This window comes from Carcharhinus amblyrhynchos, chromosome 25, assembly GCF_965287045.1.
Source record: "Carcharhinus amblyrhynchos chromosome 25, sCarAmb.v2.hapA, whole genome shotgun sequence".
Taxonomy (NCBI): domain Eukaryota; kingdom Metazoa; phylum Chordata; class Chondrichthyes; order Carcharhiniformes; family Carcharhinidae; genus Carcharhinus; species Carcharhinus amblyrhynchos.
In genome coordinates, this window is record NC_137348.1 from 8,682,310 (window position 1) to 8,704,245 (window position 21,936).

At 45.0% G+C, this 21,936-nt stretch overlaps 1 protein-coding gene across 2 annotated transcripts in view; it reads right to left on the minus strand.

Moving 5' to 3' along the window:
- Window positions 1-21,936, minus strand: part of kcnt1b (potassium sodium-activated channel subfamily T member 1b) — a 443,838-nt gene that overhangs the window by 410,127 nt on the left and 11,775 nt on the right. For both annotated transcript variants that reach the window (XM_080212543.1, XM_080212545.1), the window contains exon 2: window positions 1,975-2,136. In XM_080212543.1, coding sequence (XP_080068669.1) covers window positions 1,975-2,136 — 162 coding nt within the window. The remainder of the gene's footprint in view (window positions 1-1,974; window positions 2,137-21,936) is intronic.

A 21,936-nucleotide genomic window follows, 5' to 3' on the forward strand; every position in this document is an offset into this window, starting at 1 on the left:
AACAGGCCCTTCGGCCCACGATGTTGCGCCGACCAGTTAAAAAGCATAAATAGTATATTTCACCTTGTTATAATATCTTTTCCTTGCTTAAAAAATACTGCAGTTAAATTAAAACTTTGAAGGTGGGAATAAGTCTCCAGTCAAACTTCAAATGGGAAAATTAGAGATGTCAGGGGTAAGTTGGAGATGTCACAGGTAAGTTTTTCACTGAGGGTGGTGGGTGCATGGAATTGGCTGCCAGCGGTGGTGGAGGCAGATTCAATAGGGTCTTAAGAGACTTCTGGATGAGTACATGAGAGGTAGTAGGATTGAGGCAAGCCTAGTAGGTGGAAATACGATCGGTGCAACTTGTGGGCTGAAGGGCCTGTTTGTGCTGTAGTTTTTCTACGTTCTATGATGTTGTAGATGCTGCACCTGGGTTGCTGTCCAGGATTCAGCATGTTGGATATTTCCTGTAGAAGATCAGGGTGATCTTTCTCCTGCATTGAGTTGTTCTGTCTCTACACCCTAGCTATGACCATAACATAACACTCTGCATTCTCTCCTTTCCTTCTGTATGAATGGTATGCTAAGTCTGTATAGTGTGCAAGAAACAATACTTTTCACTGTATACTAATAAATGAGACAATAATAAATCAAATCAAATCCTATACCAGATTCAGCACCTCAGAGCGCTTCTGGATGACATGGTGGCACAGTGGTTAGCACTACGGCCTCACAGCACCAGGGATCTGGGTGCAGTTCCTAGCTTGGCTCTTTTTCTGTGTGGAGTCTGCATGCTCTTGCTGCGTCTGCATGGGTTTCCTCTGGAGCACCCAGTTTCCTCTCAGTCCGAAACATATGCTGGTTGGGTGTATCGGCCATGCTAAATTCTCCCTCAGTGTACTGCATAGGTGCTGGAGCATGGCGACTAGGGAACTTTAGACTAATGTCATTGGTGTGTTAATGTAAGCCTACTTGTGACATTAATAAATAAATTTTGATCTTTCTCTACACCCTAGCTATGACTGTAACAATACATTCTACACTCCAGCATCCACAGTAATTTGCTTTTATTGTGAACTCTCTCTTTTCCTTATCTATGACTAGTATGTTTTGCCTGTATAATGCACAAGAAATAATTCTTTTCACTGTTACCCTCTTCCTGACTCTCCAGGATTGCACTGTAGAAAGCATTCTTTCTGGATGTGTCACAGCCTGGTATGGCTCCTGCTCTGTCCAAGACCACAAGAAACTACAAGGGGTCGTGAATGTAACCTCATCCATCACACAAACCAACCTCCCATCCATTGACTCTGTTTACACTTCTTGCTGCCTTGGAAAAGCAGCCAGCACAATTAAGGACCCCACACACCCCAGACATACTCTCTTTTTCTGTCGGGAAGAAGATACAAAAGCCTGAGGTCACGAACCAACCATCTCAAGAACAGCTTCTTCCCTGCTGCCAGAGTTTTGAATGGACCACCTTATGTGAAGTTGATCCTTCTCTACACTCTAGCCATGATCGTAACACTACATTCTGCACCCTCCCCTTTCTTTCTCTATAAACAGAATGTTTTGCCTGTATAGTGCGCAAGAAAATACTTTTCAGTGTATACTAATATATGTGACAATAATAAATCAAATCAAATCTTCAAACTGTACCAGATTCAGCACCGCGGAGAGTTCCTGTACCAGATTCAGGATAGCTCCGGCAGTGGGTTCAGCACGTTGGAGAGGTCCTCTTGACGATTCAGCACCTAGGATAGCTCCTATACCAGATTTTGGAGAGCTCCGCCAATGAATTCAGCACCTAGGATAGCTCCTGTATCAGTATCAAAACAGTTCCGGTAACAGATTGGAGGGGGAGCTCCGCCAGTGGTTCAGCACCTTGGATAGCTCCTGTATCAATCCCACTGGAGAGTCACCTTGACTGGGGAACATCACTGAGGGAGCATTTGTATCAAACCGGGAGGAAGGAGTTCAGTTTCTTACCTGTCGTCGTTCTGGAAGGATTGATCCCCCAGCAGCAGATCCCGGAACCGGTACCTGGGCGGCAGCGGAGGGACGTCCGTCTCCAGCTCGTTCATTTTCAGGGAGGAGATGTCCAGGATGACTCCGTCGCTGCTCCGGCTCTGGCTGCCGGCCGGCGATAGTCTGTGAACACAGCGAGAGGGGGGCTGAGAGTGCGGCGAGCGGCACCGGTAACGCGGGCTCCGCTCCCGGGCCGAGGCGCGCCCCCCGCCCGCCAGATCCATCCAGGTAGAGCGGCGGGAGCGCGCCCAGCCCAGGTGAGGCAGAGAGACGTGGGACCACCCCCTTCCCCCCACCCCCCCGCCCCCAGCCCAGGGGAACACGGCCCAGCACAGAGCAACACAGCCCAGCTCAGCTCAGCTCAGCACAGCACTGCCCTGCCTGGACCCACTCACACTGAGTCAGGCAAGGGGGAAGAGAGGAGAGTGCAGACAGACACACACACACAGAGACAGAGACAGAGACAGAGACAGAGACAGAGAGAGAGACAGAGACAGAGAGAGAGAGACAGACAGTGAGGAAAGAGAGGGGAGAATTGAAAGAGAGGGGAGAGTGCAGGCAGACACAGAGGGAGAGGGGGAAAAAAAAAATCAGAGGGGGGGAGAGTGCAGAGACACACAAACGGCAAGTCAGGGAGAAAGGGAGGGGAAAGAGTGAGGAGAGAGGGAGGGAGGGAGAAGAGGAAAAAAGAGTGTAGACAGACAGGGAGAGAGGGTGGGAGATAAAGAGAGAAAATGAGCATACAGGAAAAGAGGAGAGAAGAAAACAGAGGGATGCAAGGTGGAGGGAAGGGAGGAGAGAGTGAGCAAGGGAGAGAGGAGATATGGGAGAGATGGGAAATGGAGATGGGAGGGAGAGGAGGGAGGGAGCAGAGAGGAAAATAAATAGAGAGGGAGAAAGGGAGGGTAGAAAGCATCAAGAGATAATGGAATGGGGGAAATGAGGGAAGGATGAGGGTAAAACCAGGGTGGAAAGCAGTTTAGGGGGGTGAAAGAAAGGGAGGGGAGTGAGAAGGGAGAGAGGGGAGGGATGGAGGGAAATGGGAGAAGAGGGTGGAAGATTGAGGAAGCTGAGAGGGAAAATGTGGGTAGTGAGAGAGGGAGGTGAAGCTAAGGAGGAGAGAGTGAGTGAGTGAGTGAGTGAGTGTGTGTGAAATAGGTTTGGGGGGGAAGGGGCAAAGGGGAGAGAGAAGACAGGCGAGGGAAGTCACGGGAGAGAGCACAGTAAGTGAGAGTGAAGAAAAGGAGGGGAGGGATACGATAGGGAGAGAAATAGGAAGGGGGATAATAGAGAGGGGGACAGGGAAGGAGGACTGACAGAGGAGGCAAAAGGAGGAGGGAGGGGGATGGATGGGGAGACAGAAAGGGTGTAGATATTAAGAGGGAGCAGGAGGGTGGGCAACGGGAGAATTTAATTTCTTTCAGCATTTTCAAGTAACATTAAAATAACCTTCTCCTGAATACAGACATCATTGACTGTTAGAGCTGCACTAGGAAGGGAACTTCTGAACTTTGACAATGTCTAAAAGTTGCCTGTGAGCAGGCACAGTGATGAACACACTAAATTTAATCTTGAAGATTATGATAAAGCTGTGACTTAATAGTAAACATTATCTGCATATTTCATACTAAAGGGGGATCTCTACAAGTAAAATTTTTGAAGGAAGGACATTGAGGGAATGCTGAATTGTTGGAGGTGCTGTCTGAGGTGAAACATTAAGCTGAGTGAGCCTTTTTACCCCCTCGGATGAATATGATAGATTGCGTGGTACAATTTAAAGAGTTGGGGCCATTCCCAGTTTCATTGCGAACAAGATCTAAATCATTTATCTCAGTATCATTTTTGGATCCTTACTGCAACCAAATTAGCTGCTATAGTTCCCCACGAGCAGTGATAACATTTGCAAATATTTCATTGATGATGGAATGCTTTGGGATGACAAGATTATTTTTCCTGTTATTTCTATAATTTGAAAGCTGGATGTGTTATACTCTGAATAAAGTGACATCCAGTCCAAAGTTTTTACCTGGCATTCACCAGATCAGAATGGCATCCTGATGAGTGCAAGATGAAAAGCTTCAAATCTGCTCCTTTTACAGAATGGAGTCATCTGCTGAAATCTTGCTTCCATTCACACTAGTGGGATCTTGCGGTCCCACTCACAGTGCACCCCTAATGAGGGCTTTCAGGCAGGAAAGGATGCATCGAATGGGAAAACTCATTAACAAATGGCTGGACCATAAGATCCCTATTGCCAGTGAGTGGTGTAACACCTCCCAATCTGTCAAACACCCCACAGAGAGTGAGATAAATATCGCCCAATAGGTTTAACAGCACAGGAAGTGGCCCTTCAGCCCATTGTGTCTATATCAGCTATCAAGCACCTATCAATTCTAATCCCATTTTCCAGCACTTGGTTCTTTATCTTGTTTGCTTTGACATCAAGTGCTCATCTAAACGCTTCTTAAATGTTTGCGGGTTCTTGTTTCTCCCACTCTTTCAGGCAGCGAGTTCCAGATTCCCACCATCCACTGGGTGAAAACATTTTTCCTCAAATACCCTCTAAACCTCTTGCCCCGTATCTTAGATCTATGTTCCCTGATCATTGATCCTTCTATAAAAAGGGAAAAGTTTCTTGCTACTGATTCTATGTCCCTCAATTTTTAAAATTTTGTACACCCCAATCAGGTCACCCTCAGCCATCTTTTCCCTAAGGAAAACAACCCCAGCCAAACCAACCTCTCTTCAAAGCTGAAACACTCCAGTGTAATGACTTCACTGAGGCCCATGAAGTGGGTCTCCTTGATTGAGGTCATAATTGCCTGCGCAATCAGGGAGCCTCACCTGTATATAAAAATGGGAGTGTCAGGGCTACTGACACTCAGGATTCTGACTTTGTATCTGAAGCATTCTAGGAGTGGAATTAAGTTTGTAAATAAAAGGAATCTGGTGAAGGGGAACTCTGACCTCTCAGGAGATATTTCACTCAGCCCAGGCAACATCCTGCTAAATCTCCATTTCCATTGCAATCACATTCTTCTAGTGACCAGAACTGCACATAGTAGTACTCGAGTAATACTGGAGTTCAGTACCACCAAACAACCATTATAATCTCATTGAGTTATTCACTATTTTTGAATCAGCTAATTTAATGCCCCAGATTTGATGAGAGCAAGCAGTCTCATGCTTGACTTGTTGGATTTGTTCCTGAATCTATCAACTCAGACTGTTTGTGCGCTAGGGGAAAGCTGACAGCGAGAGGTGTTTGGGATCTTGGTAACATCTGGATCTTGTTGATCAAATGAGATTAAAATCTTGATAATTAAACAAGGGAAGGAGTAAATTGGAGGATTGTATTCAATGTCAAATCAGATAGAGGAAGGTTAGAAATATAGAAGTGGGGGAAGCCATTTGGCCCTTGAGCTTGTTCTGCCATTCATTACAATCATGGCTGATCATCCAACTCAATAGTCTATTGGATTGGAACACAATAAAAAAAGAAATAGAAGGGGAGAAAAAAAAAGAAAGAATTGAATACTTCAAACAATTTCGCCAACTAAATTAATAAGATTCTGTAATGATTTTAATCAGACAATTGAGGCAGGTCTGTTAGAATATGAACTCCCTGATTAAGGGCCAAATTGATGGGCCAATCAGGGAGCTTCTTGCTTTGTATTCAACCAGGAATGTCAGTTCCTCTGGCACTCCTAATGTAGGCTGCTATCTGAAAACCCTCTGTATGCTGTTATCAGACTTGTGAATAAAGGGATTTTGGTGAAGGGACTTCTGTCTGCGAGGACTTATTACAAACTCCACATCTAGGGCAGCAAGATGGCACAGCGGTTAGCATTGCTGGCTTACAGCTTCAGGGACCCGTGTTCAATTCCCTGATTGTGCAGTGTCCACACAGACAGTGATTCATTCTCCCCGTGTCTGCGTGGGTTTCTTCTGGTGCACCGATTTCTTCCCACAGTCCAAGGACCTGCTGGTTAGATGCATTGGCCATGCCAAATGCTCCCTCAGTTTACCTGAGCATGTGGCGCCTAGGGGATTCTCACAGTAACTTCATTGCAGTATTAATGCAAGCCTACTTGTGACGAATAAATAAACTTTACTTTAGTGGCTGGTCAATTTGCATATCAATAATGGTACACGCTGTTCACATGCTGCTGTATTTTCAGCAAATTCTGGGCCAACACCCTTGGCAAATGTATGACTCTTCAGATCAGATTGCTTTTGAGTTCAAAAATTAATCAATTTGTAATAGGAAAAGTTCATGGGACCAAAAAGGAAAAGGAAGAAGCGACTGAGCAGCTAATATAACTAGGAATATCACATTCAACAAATTATTCCAGCATGTCTGAAGTTGATTGCAACTTCCATAATTTTGAAATGTGCTTGAGAAACAATTAGCCACTCTACGGTTTATCCGCTGGGCATCAGAATTGCATTACAGCAGCCTCCTTACAGCAATCAAATCCTATCTCCTTCAATAAAAAGTTGCTGGTTATTTCTAAGAAGAGAATGATTATTGATTAAACTAGTTTATTATGGAGCTTCATTACCAAGCAATGGGAATCGGAGAATGTAATAGAAGGTTAATTTTTGCTCCAGGCTAGATTACCTTCATATGAGCTTTCAGGAGATCATTTCAATGACAGAAAAGCAAGCACACTGCTGAAATCACTTACAATTCAATGAGTTTTCAACCAGCCCTATGGAAGACACTGACGTCAACCGAACCAAAAAAAAAAATCACAGCACAGAAGGCTATTTGGCCCATCTTGTGTGCCAGCTCTTTAAATAATCTTAACCATGACAGCATTAGGTACTAACTGTATATGAATTACATTCAGGTGGTGGGCATTAACTGGGATTCATTTGAGTCTCTATGAATAGACACACTGTTTATTGGGTTAAGGGGTGCAGGCTTGTGATGTGTAACTCTGCAAATAAATGCTTATAAATGGATTCCAGTTCTATCCCTCCGACTGACTTTCTGGGTATTGACAGTACGGGCCCCAATTTGGCCTCAGTACCCTTTGAGGCAGAAACAGTAAAGCTCAACCAGGATTCTTACAACCATCAAAAGCAAAATACTGCTGATCCTGGGCATCTGGAATAAAAACTCTTTCACACTGACTTGAAAATGTTAATTTGGTTTCTCTCTCCACAGATGCTGCCAGGCCTGCTGGGCTTTTCCAGCATTATCTGTTTTTATTCTCACAGCTGTTCCCTAGCTGGAAATATATATGTGGGGACGTGGCGTGACAACAGGTTCAATCTTACACAGCAGGTGACTTTTTTTTTTAAACAGAGGCTGGTGGGTGCCTGGAACTCGCTGCTGGGGAAAGTAGTGGGAGCAGATACAACAGTGACTTTTAAGGGGTGTCTTGACAAATACACGAATAGGATGGGAATAGAGGGATATGGGCCCCGGAAGGGTAGGGGGTTTTCGTTCAGTCGGGTGGCATGATCAGTGCAGGCTTAGAGAGCCGAAGGGCCTGTTCCTGTGCTGTAATTTTCTTTGTTCAATTATGATGCCAGCTTGGCCAAATAGTCTGTCAACGTTTACAGTGCAAGTGCGGGTTCTTTAACATGCAATGAAATCCTTTACACCAGGCTTGTTCAACTTGTGGCCGGAAGGACAAATGCGGCCCTTGAAGCCCCTCCAATTAGCCCTCAGACCCAGATTACAAAATGTTGAGAGACAGATAAGTTTGAATGGAAGAATCTGCATAGAGCTACAACTCCAGTCACAAACCACTTATTTCATTGAAACATAGAAAATAGGTGCAGGAGTAGGCCATTCGGCCCTTCGAGCCTGCACTACCTTTCAATGCGATCATGCACTTTTTGTACCCCACTCCTGCTTTCTCTTCATACCCCTTGATCCCTTTAGCCACAAGGGCCACATCCAGCTCCCTCTTGGACATATCAAACAAACTGACCCCAACAACTTTGTGGTAGAGAATTCCACAGGTTCACAATTCTGAGTGACGAAATTCTCAGTCCTGAATGGCTCACATCTTTTTGTTAGACTGTGACCTCTTGTTCTGCACTTCCCCATTGTCAGAAACATTCTTCCCGCATCTAGTCTGTCCAATCCCATTTTATATGTTTCTATGAGATTCTCTCTCATTCCAGTGAGTACATTCCTAGTCAATCTAATCTCTTTTCACGTTAGTCCTGTCATTCCAGGAATCAGTCTGGCAAGCCTTTGCTGGACTCCCTCGATAACAAGAATGTCCTTCCTCAGATTAGGAGACCAAAACTGTAGTCTCTGTGGCGCCCTCAGTTAGTATGTTCAGCTGTAAACCAAAAGGATGATGGTTTGATCCCACCCAGGGACAAAGTACATGCATTTTGGGGCAGCATAGTGGCACAGTGGTTAGCACTGCTGCCTCACAGCGCCAGGGAACCCAGATTCAATTCCCAGCTTGGCTAACTGTGTGTGGAGTTTGCACATTCTCCATGGGTTCCCTCCGGGTGCTCTGATTTCCTCCAAAGATGTGCGGGTTAGTTGGATTGATAATTCTAAAATTGTCCCTTAGTGTTAGGGGGATTAGAAGGGTAAATACATGGGGTTAAGGGGATAGGGCCTGGATGGGATTGTTGTCAATGCATGCTCAATGGGCCAAATGGCCTCCTCCTACACTGTAGGGATTCTACAATTCTATGATCTATGAAAACTGCACATAATGCTCAAGGTGTGGCCTCACCAACATCCTGTATAACTGCAGCAAGATATCTTTGCTCCTATATTAAAATCCTCGAGGGAGCTGGGACTCTTCTCCCTGGAGAGACGAAGGTTGAGAGGCAACCTGATAGAGGTTTATAAGATGTTGAGAGGAATAGATAGGGTGGATTCTCAGAGGCTATTTCCCTGGGCTGAAATGGTTGCTACGAGAGGACACAGATTTAAGGTGCAGGGAAGCAAGTACAGAGGAGATGTTAGGGGTAAGTTTTTCACTCAGAGGGTGGAGAGTGAATGGAATCGGCTGCCGTCAGTGGTGGTGGAGGCAAACTCGCTGGGGTCTTTTAAAAGACTACTGGATGAGTATATGGGATCAAATGGCATTGGAAGTTACAGATAGTTCTATGGCTTGGTAGGTATAGATGTGATCGGCACAACTTGTGGGCTGAAGGGCCTGTGTGCTGTAGTGGTCTATGTTCAATGAAGGCCAGCATGCTATTAGCTTTCCTCACTGCTTGCTGTACCTGTATGCCAACCTTCAGCGACTGTTCCACCACGACACCCACGGTCATGTTGCACCTCCCCTTTTCATAAGCTGCCACCATTCAGATTGTGATCTTCCTTCCTGTTGATGCCACCAAAATGGATAACCTCACATTTATCCACATTATATTAAAGTGAAAATTAATTTATTAGGGACAAGCATATCTCTCAGACTGTGGGGGGAAACCGGAGCACTTGGAGGAAACCCACGCAGAAATGGGGAGCATGCTTAAACTTCATGCAGACCCAAGCCGGGAATTGAACCCAGGCTCCTGGTGCTGTGAGGCAGCAATGCTAACACTATGCCACCCCTGTTGCATTTGCCAGGTATTTTCCCACTCAGTCAGCCTGTATAAGTCACCTTGCAGCCTCTTAGCATCCTCCTCACAGCACATATTGCCACCTAGTCCACTGTTGTCTGCAAATTTGCAGACGTTGTATCCAATTCCTTCATCTATTTCATTAACGTATATTGTGAACAGTTGGGGTCCCAGCACTGAACTGTGTGGTGCCCCACGACTCACCGCCTGCCACCCTGAAAAGGACCCATTCATTCCCACTCTCTACCTCCTGTCTGCCAACCAGTTCTCTACCCACGTCAATACATTACCACAAGCTTTAATTTTGCTCACTAATCTCTTGTGTGGGGCCTTGTCAGAAGTCTTTAGAAAGTCCAGATACACAACATCCACTGGTTCATATTCATCCACTCTACTGATCACATCCTAAAAAATTCCAGAAGATTTGTCAAGCACGATTTCCCGTTAGTGAATCCATGCTGACTTGGACTCATCCTGTCACTGCTTCCCAAATGCTCAGTTATTACACCCCTAATAATTGTCTCCAGCATTTTCCCCACTACTGATATCAGGCTAACTGGCCTATAATTCCCTATTTCCTCTCTTCTTCCTTTTTTAAAAAGTGGGGTTACATTAGCTACCCCACAATCCACTGGAGTTCTTCCAGGATTCATAGAATATGGGAAAATAATCACCAATGCATCAATTATTTCTAAGGCCACTCCCTTAAGTATTCTGGGTTGCAGAGCATCAGATCTGATCACCACACTCAGAAGGATGTGGAGGCTTTGGGGAGGGTGCAGGAAAGAATTACCAGGATGTTGCCTGGCATGGAAGGCATTAGCTATGAGGAGAGGTTGAGGGAACTTGGCTTGTTCTCACTGGAATGACAGAGGTTGAGGTGCAATCTGATAGAAGTCTACAAGATTGTGAGGGGCATGGACAGAGTGGATAGTCAGAAGCTTTTTCCCAGGGTGGAAGAGTTAATCACTAGGGGGCATAGGTTTAAGGTGCGAGGGGCAAGGTTTAAAGGAGATGTACGAGGCAAGTTTTTTTTTTACGCAAAGGGTGGTGGGTGCCTGGAACTCGTTGCCAGGAGAGGTAGTGGAAGCAGATATCCAATAGTGATTTAAGTGGCATGAATAGGATGGGAATAGAGGGATATGGTCCTCGGAAGGGTAGGGGACTTTAGTTCAGTGAGGCAGCATGGTCAGTGCAGGCTTGGATGGCCAAAGGGCTTGTTCCTGTGCTATAATTGTCTTTGTTGCTTGTTCTTTGTTCAGTGGACATGATTTATTTAGATTCCCAGAAGGCCTTTGACAAGGTGCCACATAGGAGACTTAAATAATTAAATGCCCATGATGTTCAGGGTAAGATCCTGGCACGAATAGAGGATTGGCTGATTGGCAGAAGGCAGAGAGTGGACATCTCAGGATGGCAGCAGTGACTAGTGGTGTGCCTCAGGGGTCAGTGCTGGGACCACAGCTCTTCACAATATATATTAATGATTTGGAGGAAGGAACTGAAGGCACCGTTGCTGAGTTTGCAGATGATACAAAGATATGTAGAGGGACAGGCTGCAAAAGGACTTGGACAGGATAGGAGAGCGGGCAAAGAAGTGGCAGATGGAATCCAATGTAGAAAAGTGTGAGGTTATGCACTTTGGAAAAAGGAATGGAGGCACAGACCATTTTCTAAATGGGGAAATGCTTAGGAAATCAGAAACACAAAGGGACTTGGGAGTTATTATTCAAGATTCTCTTAAAGTTAACGTGCAGGTTCAGTCGGCAGTTAGGAAGGCAAATGGAAAGGCAGAGAAGAAACAGAAGCACAAAATAAGTTGGTGTCAGCCAAAAAATAACTGACTGGAATTTTCCATTCACGCCCTGTTGCCACTGCAGCAAGGACGGGGAATTTGGCACTCAGCTAAATCTCTATTCGCTGTGATGGGACTGGAGAATCCTGGTATTGGGAATAGTCGGAAAACTCCAACCAATGTCACAGAAGGTGGGAATTGCAATCTTAATGTCTATAATGATGTATAATGGTATAAAGGTGGCAAATCAAGCGTGGGAGGGATATGGAAGTTTCTCCAGGATAAATACAATTATTAACTGGTAACTAACTGAGCAGTTCTCAAATAAATGACCATGGAGACCATGAAGTAAATATTATGGGCAGCACGGTGGCAGAGTGCCAGGGACCCAGGTTCAATTCCAGCCTCGGGTCACTGTGTGGAGTTTGCACATTCTCCCCGTGTCTGCGTGGGTTTCCTCTGGGTGTTCCAGTTTCCTCCCACAATCCAAAGATGTGTGGGTTAGGTTGATTGGCCATGCTAAATTACCACTTAGTGTCAGGGGACTAGCTAGGGTAAATGTGTGAGGTTATGGGGATAGGGTCTGGATGGGATTGTGGTTGCTGCAGACACAATGGGCCAAGTGGCTGCCTTCTGTACTGTAGGGATTCTATGATTACACTTGAATAAACTATCTTGGTTGACATGAAATTAGCCTGTGGGTACAAACTCTAACTCTGGCCCTATTCGCTGAATATTTTCACATTGCTTACAAAATGGAGAAAATTCCAAGTGAGATTTTAAACCATTGGCTGTGAAGAATGCGGGTTATTTTCTTCATTAATGTCACAAGAAGGCTTACATCAATGAAATTACTGTGAAAATCCCCAGGTCGCCATACTCTGGTGCCTGTTCGGGTACACTGAGGGAGAATTTAGCATGGCCAATGCCCCTAACCAGCACGTCTTTCAGACTGTGGGAGGAAACCCACACAGACATGGGGAAAATGTGCAAACTTCACACAGACAGTGACCCAAGCTGGGGATCAAACCCAGGTCCCCGGTGCTGTGAGCCAACAGTACTAACCATTGTGCTAAATGCCACCCATAGTGAAATACTACAGCTCACACCTCTAACAAGCAGCAATCTTATTTTATTGACTGTTTTGTTTCCCTGTGTAAAGTCAGAAGAATTAGAGATGCCTGGAATACAAGCGGTATTCTCTGCATTTTTGAAAGCTCTCCACAGTTTTGCTTACAGCCTGAATAACCTCCCTTCATTCAACACAGTCACCACAGCCAGAACTGTCCGTACAAAAACACATCAGTCATTCGAGACCTGGCAAAAAGGAACAAGAAAAGATCAAGACAAAGGGATAGCTGTCCAAACTACAAAATAATTGCACCAATTCGTTGCCTATTTTCTCATTTACCTGTCCAATGACTATTAATGTAACAATTTTGAGCGTCTATGCTATTCACATTTGTGACTCCAATCAATTTTAAATTACGATTTGGGAAGACATCAAATAGGATCGTTCCCCACCCACCCCCCTCGGCCTCCCTGCCCTCCCCCTACACAAACACACACTCACACATATGCAAAACCACACACACACACACACACACTTAAGCCAATGATAATGAATGACTGTGCTATTCACATTATATTCTCAGAGTCCATCAGATACAAATGATCCAAAGACACAGACATACAACGATCACGTTGTGAGCACAGAATTGCTGTGATGTGAGTCATTACTCAAATGAAAGACAAAGGAACGCACTGGATGCAACGGGGAAAATCAGGAGTGAATGCTAGACAACGGAATCAAGCACAGAAAAACTGCAAATGCCCCAAAGGTCGCTTAGCTTCTGAAAGGGAAGGAGGAGGATATCACCCCAGGGGAAGGAGTCACCCATTTCAGACAGAGATGAGGAGGAATTTATTTTCTGGTGAGGAGAGTGGAGCTGTGGAATTCTTTACTGCAGAGGGCTGTAGAAGTTGGGTCATTGAGTATGTTTAAGGCCGAGTTGATAATCAATAAGGGAATTGAGGGTTATGGGGATAAGGTGGGAAAGTGAAGTTGAGGATTATCACATCAATTCAGTCATGATCTCATTGAACGCTGGAGTAGACGATGGACCAAATAGCCTAATTCGGCTCCTACAGCCTACGGTCTAAGGGTACCCCTTCAAAATCTCAAGGGACAGCAGCAAAATGAGAACACATCTTTCCTTGTTAGATGCTGAGTGACTTGCTGAGTTTTCCTTTTACTTACTATGGGCAGCACACAGTGTCACAGTGGTTAGCACTGCTGCCTCAGGGACCCGGAGTTCAATTCTGGCCTTGGGTCACTGTCTGCCTGGTGTTTGCACATTTTCCCTATGTTTGTTTTCTCCGGGAGCTCCAGTTTCCTCCCACAGTCCAAAGATGTGCGAGTTACATTAATTGGCCATGCTCAATTGCCCCCAGGTATCAGGGGGATTAGCAGGGTAAATATGTGATGTTACAGGGAAGGTGTCAGTGCAGGCTCAGTGAGCCAAATGGCCTCTTTCTGCATTGCAGGGATTCTAATGATTCTGGGTGCACTAGATCTGAATCCAGAAGACTTACTCAAGCATTTTCCACAGGTCCCACCACCTGCCTTCCCACACACCATGCACACTGACACACACACACAGAAATACACATGCACACACTTAGAATTACCTTAATAGAAACTACCATCTCCTTCCCATTCTTTTAATAAAACATAGCATTGTTAAATACAAAAACAGAAAAATGCTGGAAAATCTCAGCAGGTGTGGCAATAAAGTAGAGCCAATATTTTGAGTCCAGATGACCCTTCATCAGAGCTGTGTTTTTAAATACAGTTGGTCTCCCCTAAGCAATCTGACTAAATTGTCATGATGTGGGTATGCCGGCGTTGGACTGGCGTAAACACAGTAAAAAATCTGACAACACCAGGTTTTAGTCCAACCTATTTATTTGATAATATACTCACAAGCTTTCGAGGGACACCCTCTTCGTCAGGTGAATGGACCTGACGAAGAGGGTGTCCCTCGAAAGCTTGTGAGTATATTATCAAATAAATAGGTTGGACTAAAACCTGGTGTTGTCAGACTTTTTACTAAATTGTCATGGCCAGTTCCCCAGTTCCTTTAGTGATTATTGCAGAGACTCACCTACATCTAGCTGGATACTGCATCTGATTGAACAGAAAATGCAACAATAAAGCTAAGAGGATATTAAACTTTCTGATTTGAGAGTGAGCCATCACTCCACTTAAGGATTTTTGGCGACTTATTTTGTGCTTTGCACATGAATGTACTGGGGGCGCCTGATCCACAGCACTTTTCAAAAAGTGGATTACTGAGGGTGAAATGAGAGTGGGGAGTAAGAAAATAAAAAGGAGAGTGAGAGAAAAGAAAAGCTTACCTTTACAGAGCATGATTCATGATCTTAAGTCATCCCAACATGATTTAGTCAATGAATTATTTTTGAAGTGTAGGTACTGTAGGAATCATAGAAATTCTACAGTGCAGAAGAGTCTGACAGAATATCTTAACCAGGTTCTCTCTCCTGGCCTATCCCTCCAACCCCACACATTTCCCATGGCTCATACATCTAACCTGCACATATTAGGACACTAAAGGCCCAATTTTACCAAACATTTGCACCCAAACCGCAGTAAATTCAGGCATCTGCCGGGGGCTGCCTCCTGAGGTGGGGGGTCTGATCGGGGGCCGTTTGCCAGAGGGGCCTGCCACCACCAACCCCCCCCCCCCCCCCGGGGTTCCGGTCATGGTTCATCCTCCCTCCAACCCCCACCCTGGCTTTCTGGCTTTGTTTATCACGCCCGGGCACACTGTTTCAGGTTTTTTTCCCCGAAACTGCGCACGCGCAGTTCAGCGCTCCAATCGTTCTGGCAGCACTAAGCCCCACCCCAGTGCACACACCGGACCGGAGCCGGCAAAAAGCGTATGGGCGCGCTGGAATGGGGATTCCGGACTCGGATCCGTTTTACATCCAGATCCGGCACTTAGCCTCCAATTGGTAAAATCTGGCCCTGAGGGGCAATTTAGCACAGCCAATCCATCCAATGTAACAGAATCATATTGAATCACAGCCCATCAATTCTGCACTGACCATAACCCCACCCATGCCCTCTCCCCATAACCCCATGCATTTACCCCAGCTATTCCCTGTGATTTTCAGGGGCAATTTAGCATGGCCAATCAGACTAACCCACACATCTTTGCAAGAAACTGGGGCACCCGGAGGAAACCCATGCAGACATGGTGAGAACGTGCAGACTCCTCACAAAGTGACCCAAACTGGGTCCCTGGCACCGTGACGCAGCAGTGCTATCCACTGTGCCACCATGCCAGCTGATTTGCCCATAACAAGCAGGATAGATAAATTTTTGAACAGTGTTTTTAGGATGGGAATTCAGAGTATGTTGTTATCAGAGGAAGGACAATTATATTCTGTGTCTGGCCCACGTCCTGTCTGAGCTAATGGTGTTTCACACTGGGAATGGGAGCTGATTGTGTACCAGGGTGTGTTTATTGTATTGATGTGAAATAGCATTTGGTCAGCACACATCTTGGAAAAAATTTGAACAGCAAGGAAGCTCTCGTGTTTGGATGGGAGGATACAGCATAATTCTGATGCCGTATCAAACCTTCTTTAGGTACCAGTGTGGCTCAGTGACAGTGTTCTTGTCTCTGAGTAAGAGGTCTGTGAATTCAAGCCATATTTTAAAGACTTTTGCCGAATTCTCTGGCCATTCATCCCAGCAGAGTTCTCTGACCCCACCAGCAATGCACCCCCGCTCGTGGGTTCCCGATAGTGCGGGGTATCTTCAATGGGAAATCCCACTGATAGCAGCGGGAATGAGAATCAACATAAACATAAGAACATGAGAACTAGGAGTTGGCCATCAGGCCCCTCGAGCCTGCTCCGCCATTCAATAAGATCATGGCTGATCTTTCTGTGGACTCAGCTCCACTTACCCGCCTGCTCACCATAACCCTTAATCTTTCTATTGTCCAAAAATGTATCTATCCTTGCATTAAAAAATTCAGTGAGGTAGCCTCATCTGTTTCACTGGGAAGGGAATTCCACAGATTCACAATGCTTTGTGTGAAGAAGTTCCTCCTCAGGTCAGTCCTAAATCTGCTCCCCCTTATTTTGTGGCCATGCCCCTTAGTTTTATAGTTTCACTTTCCAGTGGAAACAACCTCCCTGCTTCTTTCTTATCTATCCCCTTAATAATCTTATGTTTCTACAAGATCTCCCCTCATTCTTTTGAGTATAGTCCCAGTCTACTCTATCCATGCCAACTCATTACCCATAGCACTGTGCACCTTTATCTTATGTAGCAGTCTTTGGTACGACACCTTGTCCAACGCCTTCTGAAAATCCAGATACACCACATCCACAGGTTTCCCATTTTCCACTGCACATGTAACGTTTTCAAAAGAATTCCATCAAACTCGTCAAACATGACCTCCCTTCATGAACTTAGCTTTGACAAAGAGTCACCTGGACTTGAAACGTCAGCTCTTTTCTCTCCTTACAGATGCTGCCAGACTTGCTGAGATTTTCCAGCATTTTCTCTTTTGAACCCATTCTGCGTCTGTCCAACAGGACAATTTAAATCCAAGTGTCTCACTATTTCTTACTTGAAGGTAAATTCAAGCATTTCCCATACTGCAGAAGTTAAGCTAACCGGCCTATAGTTACCCGCCTTTTGTCCACCTCCTTATTTAAACAGTGGTGTCACATTTGCTGTTTTCCAAACCACCCCAGAGTCCAGCAAATTTTGGTAAATCACCACTCGTGCACTTGCTAATCCCCACAATTTATCTATCCTATCCTACTGTCTTCAGGGTTCTTTGGTCTAGCACCCTAAGATCTCTCTGGTCCTCCGTACTTCCAGGCATCCTACCATTCACTGTATATTCCCTTGCCTTGTTAGTCCTCCCAAAATGCCTCATCATCTTTAAGTATCCTGCATTGACAGTACAAGATTAGAGTTGGCCCATAATGGTGAATACTTCTATATTTTAGCCTCTTCCTACATGTATTTCCCTGGGACCTTGACAGTCAATGACAAAGAGCAATCATTACAAAGTCACAGAGATGGGAGAATGATGGCAAAGTTTTTTGCATGATTTCCACTGGGGTACAAATATTTTGGCCTGTACTTGTCCATGGTATGTGAGGTACACACTGAACCTTAATTGTGTGGGATGGAATGGTTTCCATTTAAGAGAGTGCACAAGATCATCCCCACATCATTATGTCACTCATGAACCTACAATAGTGAAAATCCCTCAAAGACAGCATAAAATTAACCTCAGTTGAGCATAGAGCAATTTTTTGTGTTGAAATGAGAAGCAAAGGTTCCTCATACAATGGCACAAAAATAGCTCAGCATTTGAAATCACACCTTATAATTAATCATCTATTTTTATTCACTACACCAACTATCCTAATGTGTGTTTTAAATTTTGGAAGCAGTCACAAAGATAAATAAATTACTGGAGGTATAAGTAACTCTCTAAATCATCACCCTAACAGCAGAGTGAAACTACAAAAGGGTCATGAATGTAGCCCAATCCATCATGCAAATCAGCCTCCCATCCATTGACTCTGTTTATATTTCCCACTGCCTTGGGAAAGCAGTCAGCATAATCAAGGACCCCATGCATCCTAGATATATTCTCATCCACCTTCTTCCGTCGAGAAAAAGATACAAAAGTCTGAGGTCACGTACCAATTGACTCTAGAACAGCTCCTTCTGAATGGAGCTACCAAGTTGATCTTTCTCTACACCCTAGCTATGACTGTAACACTACATTCTGCATTGTCTCCTTTCCTTCTCTATGAATGGTGTGCTTTTCTGTATACCATGTAAGAAATAATACTTCTCACTATATACAAATACATGTGACAATAATAAAAAAATCAAAACAATTTGTTAAGCATCCAACAAGGGAATGAAATACTTTAGATCTAGTATTGTGCAATCAGAAATGGCTAATTAATAATCTTATTGTAAAGGAACCTTAAGGCAATAGTGATCATAACATGATCAGAGTTTTACATTAATCTTGAAAATGATCTATTTCAATCCAAAACTAGGCTCTTAAATCTAAACAAAGTAAGTTACAATGCTATGAGCAGCAAGTTGGCTGTTGTAGATTGGGAAACTAGAATAAAAAGTATGACAGTTGACAGGCACTGGCTAGTATTTAAAGAATTAATACGTGGTATACAATAAATATACTTTCCTTTGTGACAAAAGCCCAAGAAAAATGATCCAAACATGGCTAAGTGACAATATTCCTACACCATCCCTGCTACCCCCACCCCCAACCCCCAGCCAAGGGAAATATCCATTCTGTATCCATCATGTCCAGCCCTGTAAGCATTTGTATATTTTAATGAGATCACCTCTCAATCTTCTAAACTCTGGAGGACACATGGCCAGTGATACTACCACTAGACCCCCACTGATTGCCCCTAAGCCCAGCCCCTGTGGGCCTCACCCCCTTCACTCCAGTGGGGTCAGGCCACTTGTTCCCCAAAAGTGGGGAGCTATCTAAACCCGCAGGAGCGAAATACTCCTGGTGGGGAGAGAGATGCTATTGGGCCTGGAGAATTCAGCCCCAGGCCTGCTAAGCATGTTAAAACAACATTAAAATAAGGTGTAAAGCACCTATCTGATATTCCCACCACTTTCCTGCACGAATCAGATGGCGCTGGAAATCCAATGCTGGGAGATGCAGGAAAGCAAGCACGAATCCCACACATGCCCAGTTGCAAGATTCTCCCCCCATGTTACATTAGAAAATTAGTTTGGTGGGGTAGGAGCATCCCCACACCCCTCCCCCAATTTTTTCTTGAAATAACACAATATTTTGGCCTCAACTACTTTGTGGTAGTGAATTCCACACATTCACCACCCTCTGGGTGAAGAAATTTCTCCTCACCTCAGTTCTAAAAGGTTTACCCCCTATCCTCAAACTGTGAGCCCAGCTGTTCCGGGTGGGATCTCCTGCCAACAGCGAGCCCTGCCATGAGTTTCCCTGAATGGGAAATGCCATTGACAGCAGTGGGATCAGCAGAAGATTCCGCCACTGGCCAGCTGCCTCTACTGCTATGAAACACACCACAAGGGGGCACAAAAAATCCCATCCAACTTCCACTAACTCTGTCTACACTTCCCGCTGCCTTGGCAAAGCGGCCAGCATAAATAAGGACCCCTCGTACATTCTCCCTTCCACCTTCTTCTGTCGGGAAAAAGGTGCAAAAGTCTGAGGTCACGTACCGACCGACTCAAGAACAGCATCTTAAGTTAAGCTTGCTTATTAGTCACAAGTAAGGCTTACATTAACACTGCAATGAAGTTACTGTGAAATTCCCCTCGTTGCCACACTCTTGGCGTCTGTTCGTGTTAATGCACGTCCTTCAAATTGCGGGAGGAAACCCGAGCACCTGGGAGGAAACCCACAGACATGGGGAGAATGTGCAAACTCCACAGAGTGACCCAAGCCAGGAGTTGAACTCAGGTCCCTGGCAGTGTGAGACAGTAGTGCTAACCACTGTGCCACCATGCTGCCATCAGACTTTTGAATGGACCTACCTTGCACTAAGTTGATCTTTCTCTACACCCTACTGATAACTGTAACACTACTTTCTGTAACCTTCTCCTCTCCTTCTCTATGTACAGCCTGCCAGAAACAATACTTCTCACTATATACAAATGCATGTGACAATAATAAATCACATTTTAAAAGAATTTTTAAAAAACAAGCCCAGAATTCCTCAACAGGGAAGTAAGTCAACCAGAGACTCCTGGGCAATGCTTGCCATTCACACTATCATCGATAAGCTCTAGTCACACAGCACTAGGACAGGGAGAGACTTGATATGAATGAGCAGCTAAGCAGGGGAGCTGGAGGGTTTGAGGAGCCAGGACAACGTGAACTGATGGCTGCTCTCCCTGTTTCCCCAACTTTTAACCATACATCTCATTGTGCATTACACTTCATGCATTATGGTGCCCCGACAACATAGCAAACTCTCGATCCCACATTCTCAATCTCCAGCAAGTAATTAATCTCCAGCATAAAATGCAATCATGCTAAAGACAAATAAGGTGGAAACATCTCCTGCTTAACTTCTGAACAACACCTTGGGTGTTCCAACAGAACCATAGAAATTTTACGACTCAGAGGCCATTCAGCCCAATGTGCTGGCAAAAAAATGATAATGATAAAAACCCCCAAACCAAAAGAGAAAACACTGGAAAATCTCAGCAGGTCTGGCAACCTCTGCAAGGAGAGAAAAGAGCTGATGTTGAGTCCACATGATCCTTTGTCAAAGCCATGCTCTCATCCAGACCTCGAAAAATTCATCAACTTTGCTTCCAGTTTCCACCCCTCCACCTGGCCCATCTCAGACACTGTCCTTCCCTTCATTGACCTTTCTGTCTCCAGCTTTGCCGAATGGACATGCGCAGACTCGAAACATCAGCTCTTTTCTCTCCTTACAGATGCTGCCAGACCTGCTGAGATTTTCCAGCATTTTCCCTTTTGGTTTCAGATGCTAGCATCTGCAGTAATTTGCTTTTATTCATAAAAACCTTCACCTGTGGTTCAAGAAGACAGCTCATCACCACCTTCTCAGGGGCAATTAGGGATGGACAATAAATGCTGGCCCCAGCCAGCAACGCCCACATCCCGGAAAGAACGCTTTAAAACAAAACCTGTTTCAGTTCTGTAAAAACTACCAGCTTAGTTTTATTGTTCAAATAATTATGACCGAAGACAGCAGGTAGAAATCATCCAACTGCAACCTCTTTCACATGGTGAACGGGGAAAGGGCTCTGTTTGTGCGTCAATGTCTACCGTGACACATACACCTACTTTATTCATTCCTCCGCAAGTTTAGTTCAAACAATGGGAATTACTTTCATCCTAACTGCTGATGTAACAGATGGCGATCTGGCAGAAAACATTAGGAATTGCTGAAAGTACTGGAATCTTCGCATGAGATGGTTTACAGAGAATCCCTACTGTGTAGAAGGAGGCCATTCAGCCCATCAAGTCTGCACCAACTCTCCAACAGACCATCCCAGCCAGGCCTACTGCCCCCCCCCCCCCACCCCATCCCCATAACCCCACATATTTGCCTGGCTAATCCACCTAATTTGCACGTCTTTGGGATGTGGCAGTACAACAGAGAACCCGGAGGAAACCCACATAGACACAGGGAGAAGGTGCAACCTTCACACAGACAGTGTCCCAAGGTAACTGAACCTGGTTCCCTGGCGCTGTGAGGCAGCCGAGCTAACCACTGCACCATTGTGCCGCCTGTACAAAACAAAGAATTGCACATTTATAAGAAGAAAATTACTGTGGATTCCATCTCTTTCATAAGATCCATAGAATCTCTACAGTGCAGAAGGAGGCCATTCAACCCATCGAGTCTGCACTGACCACAATCACAGGCCCTATCCCTGTACTCCATATATTTACCCTGCTAATCCCCCTGACTGAGGGCTGACT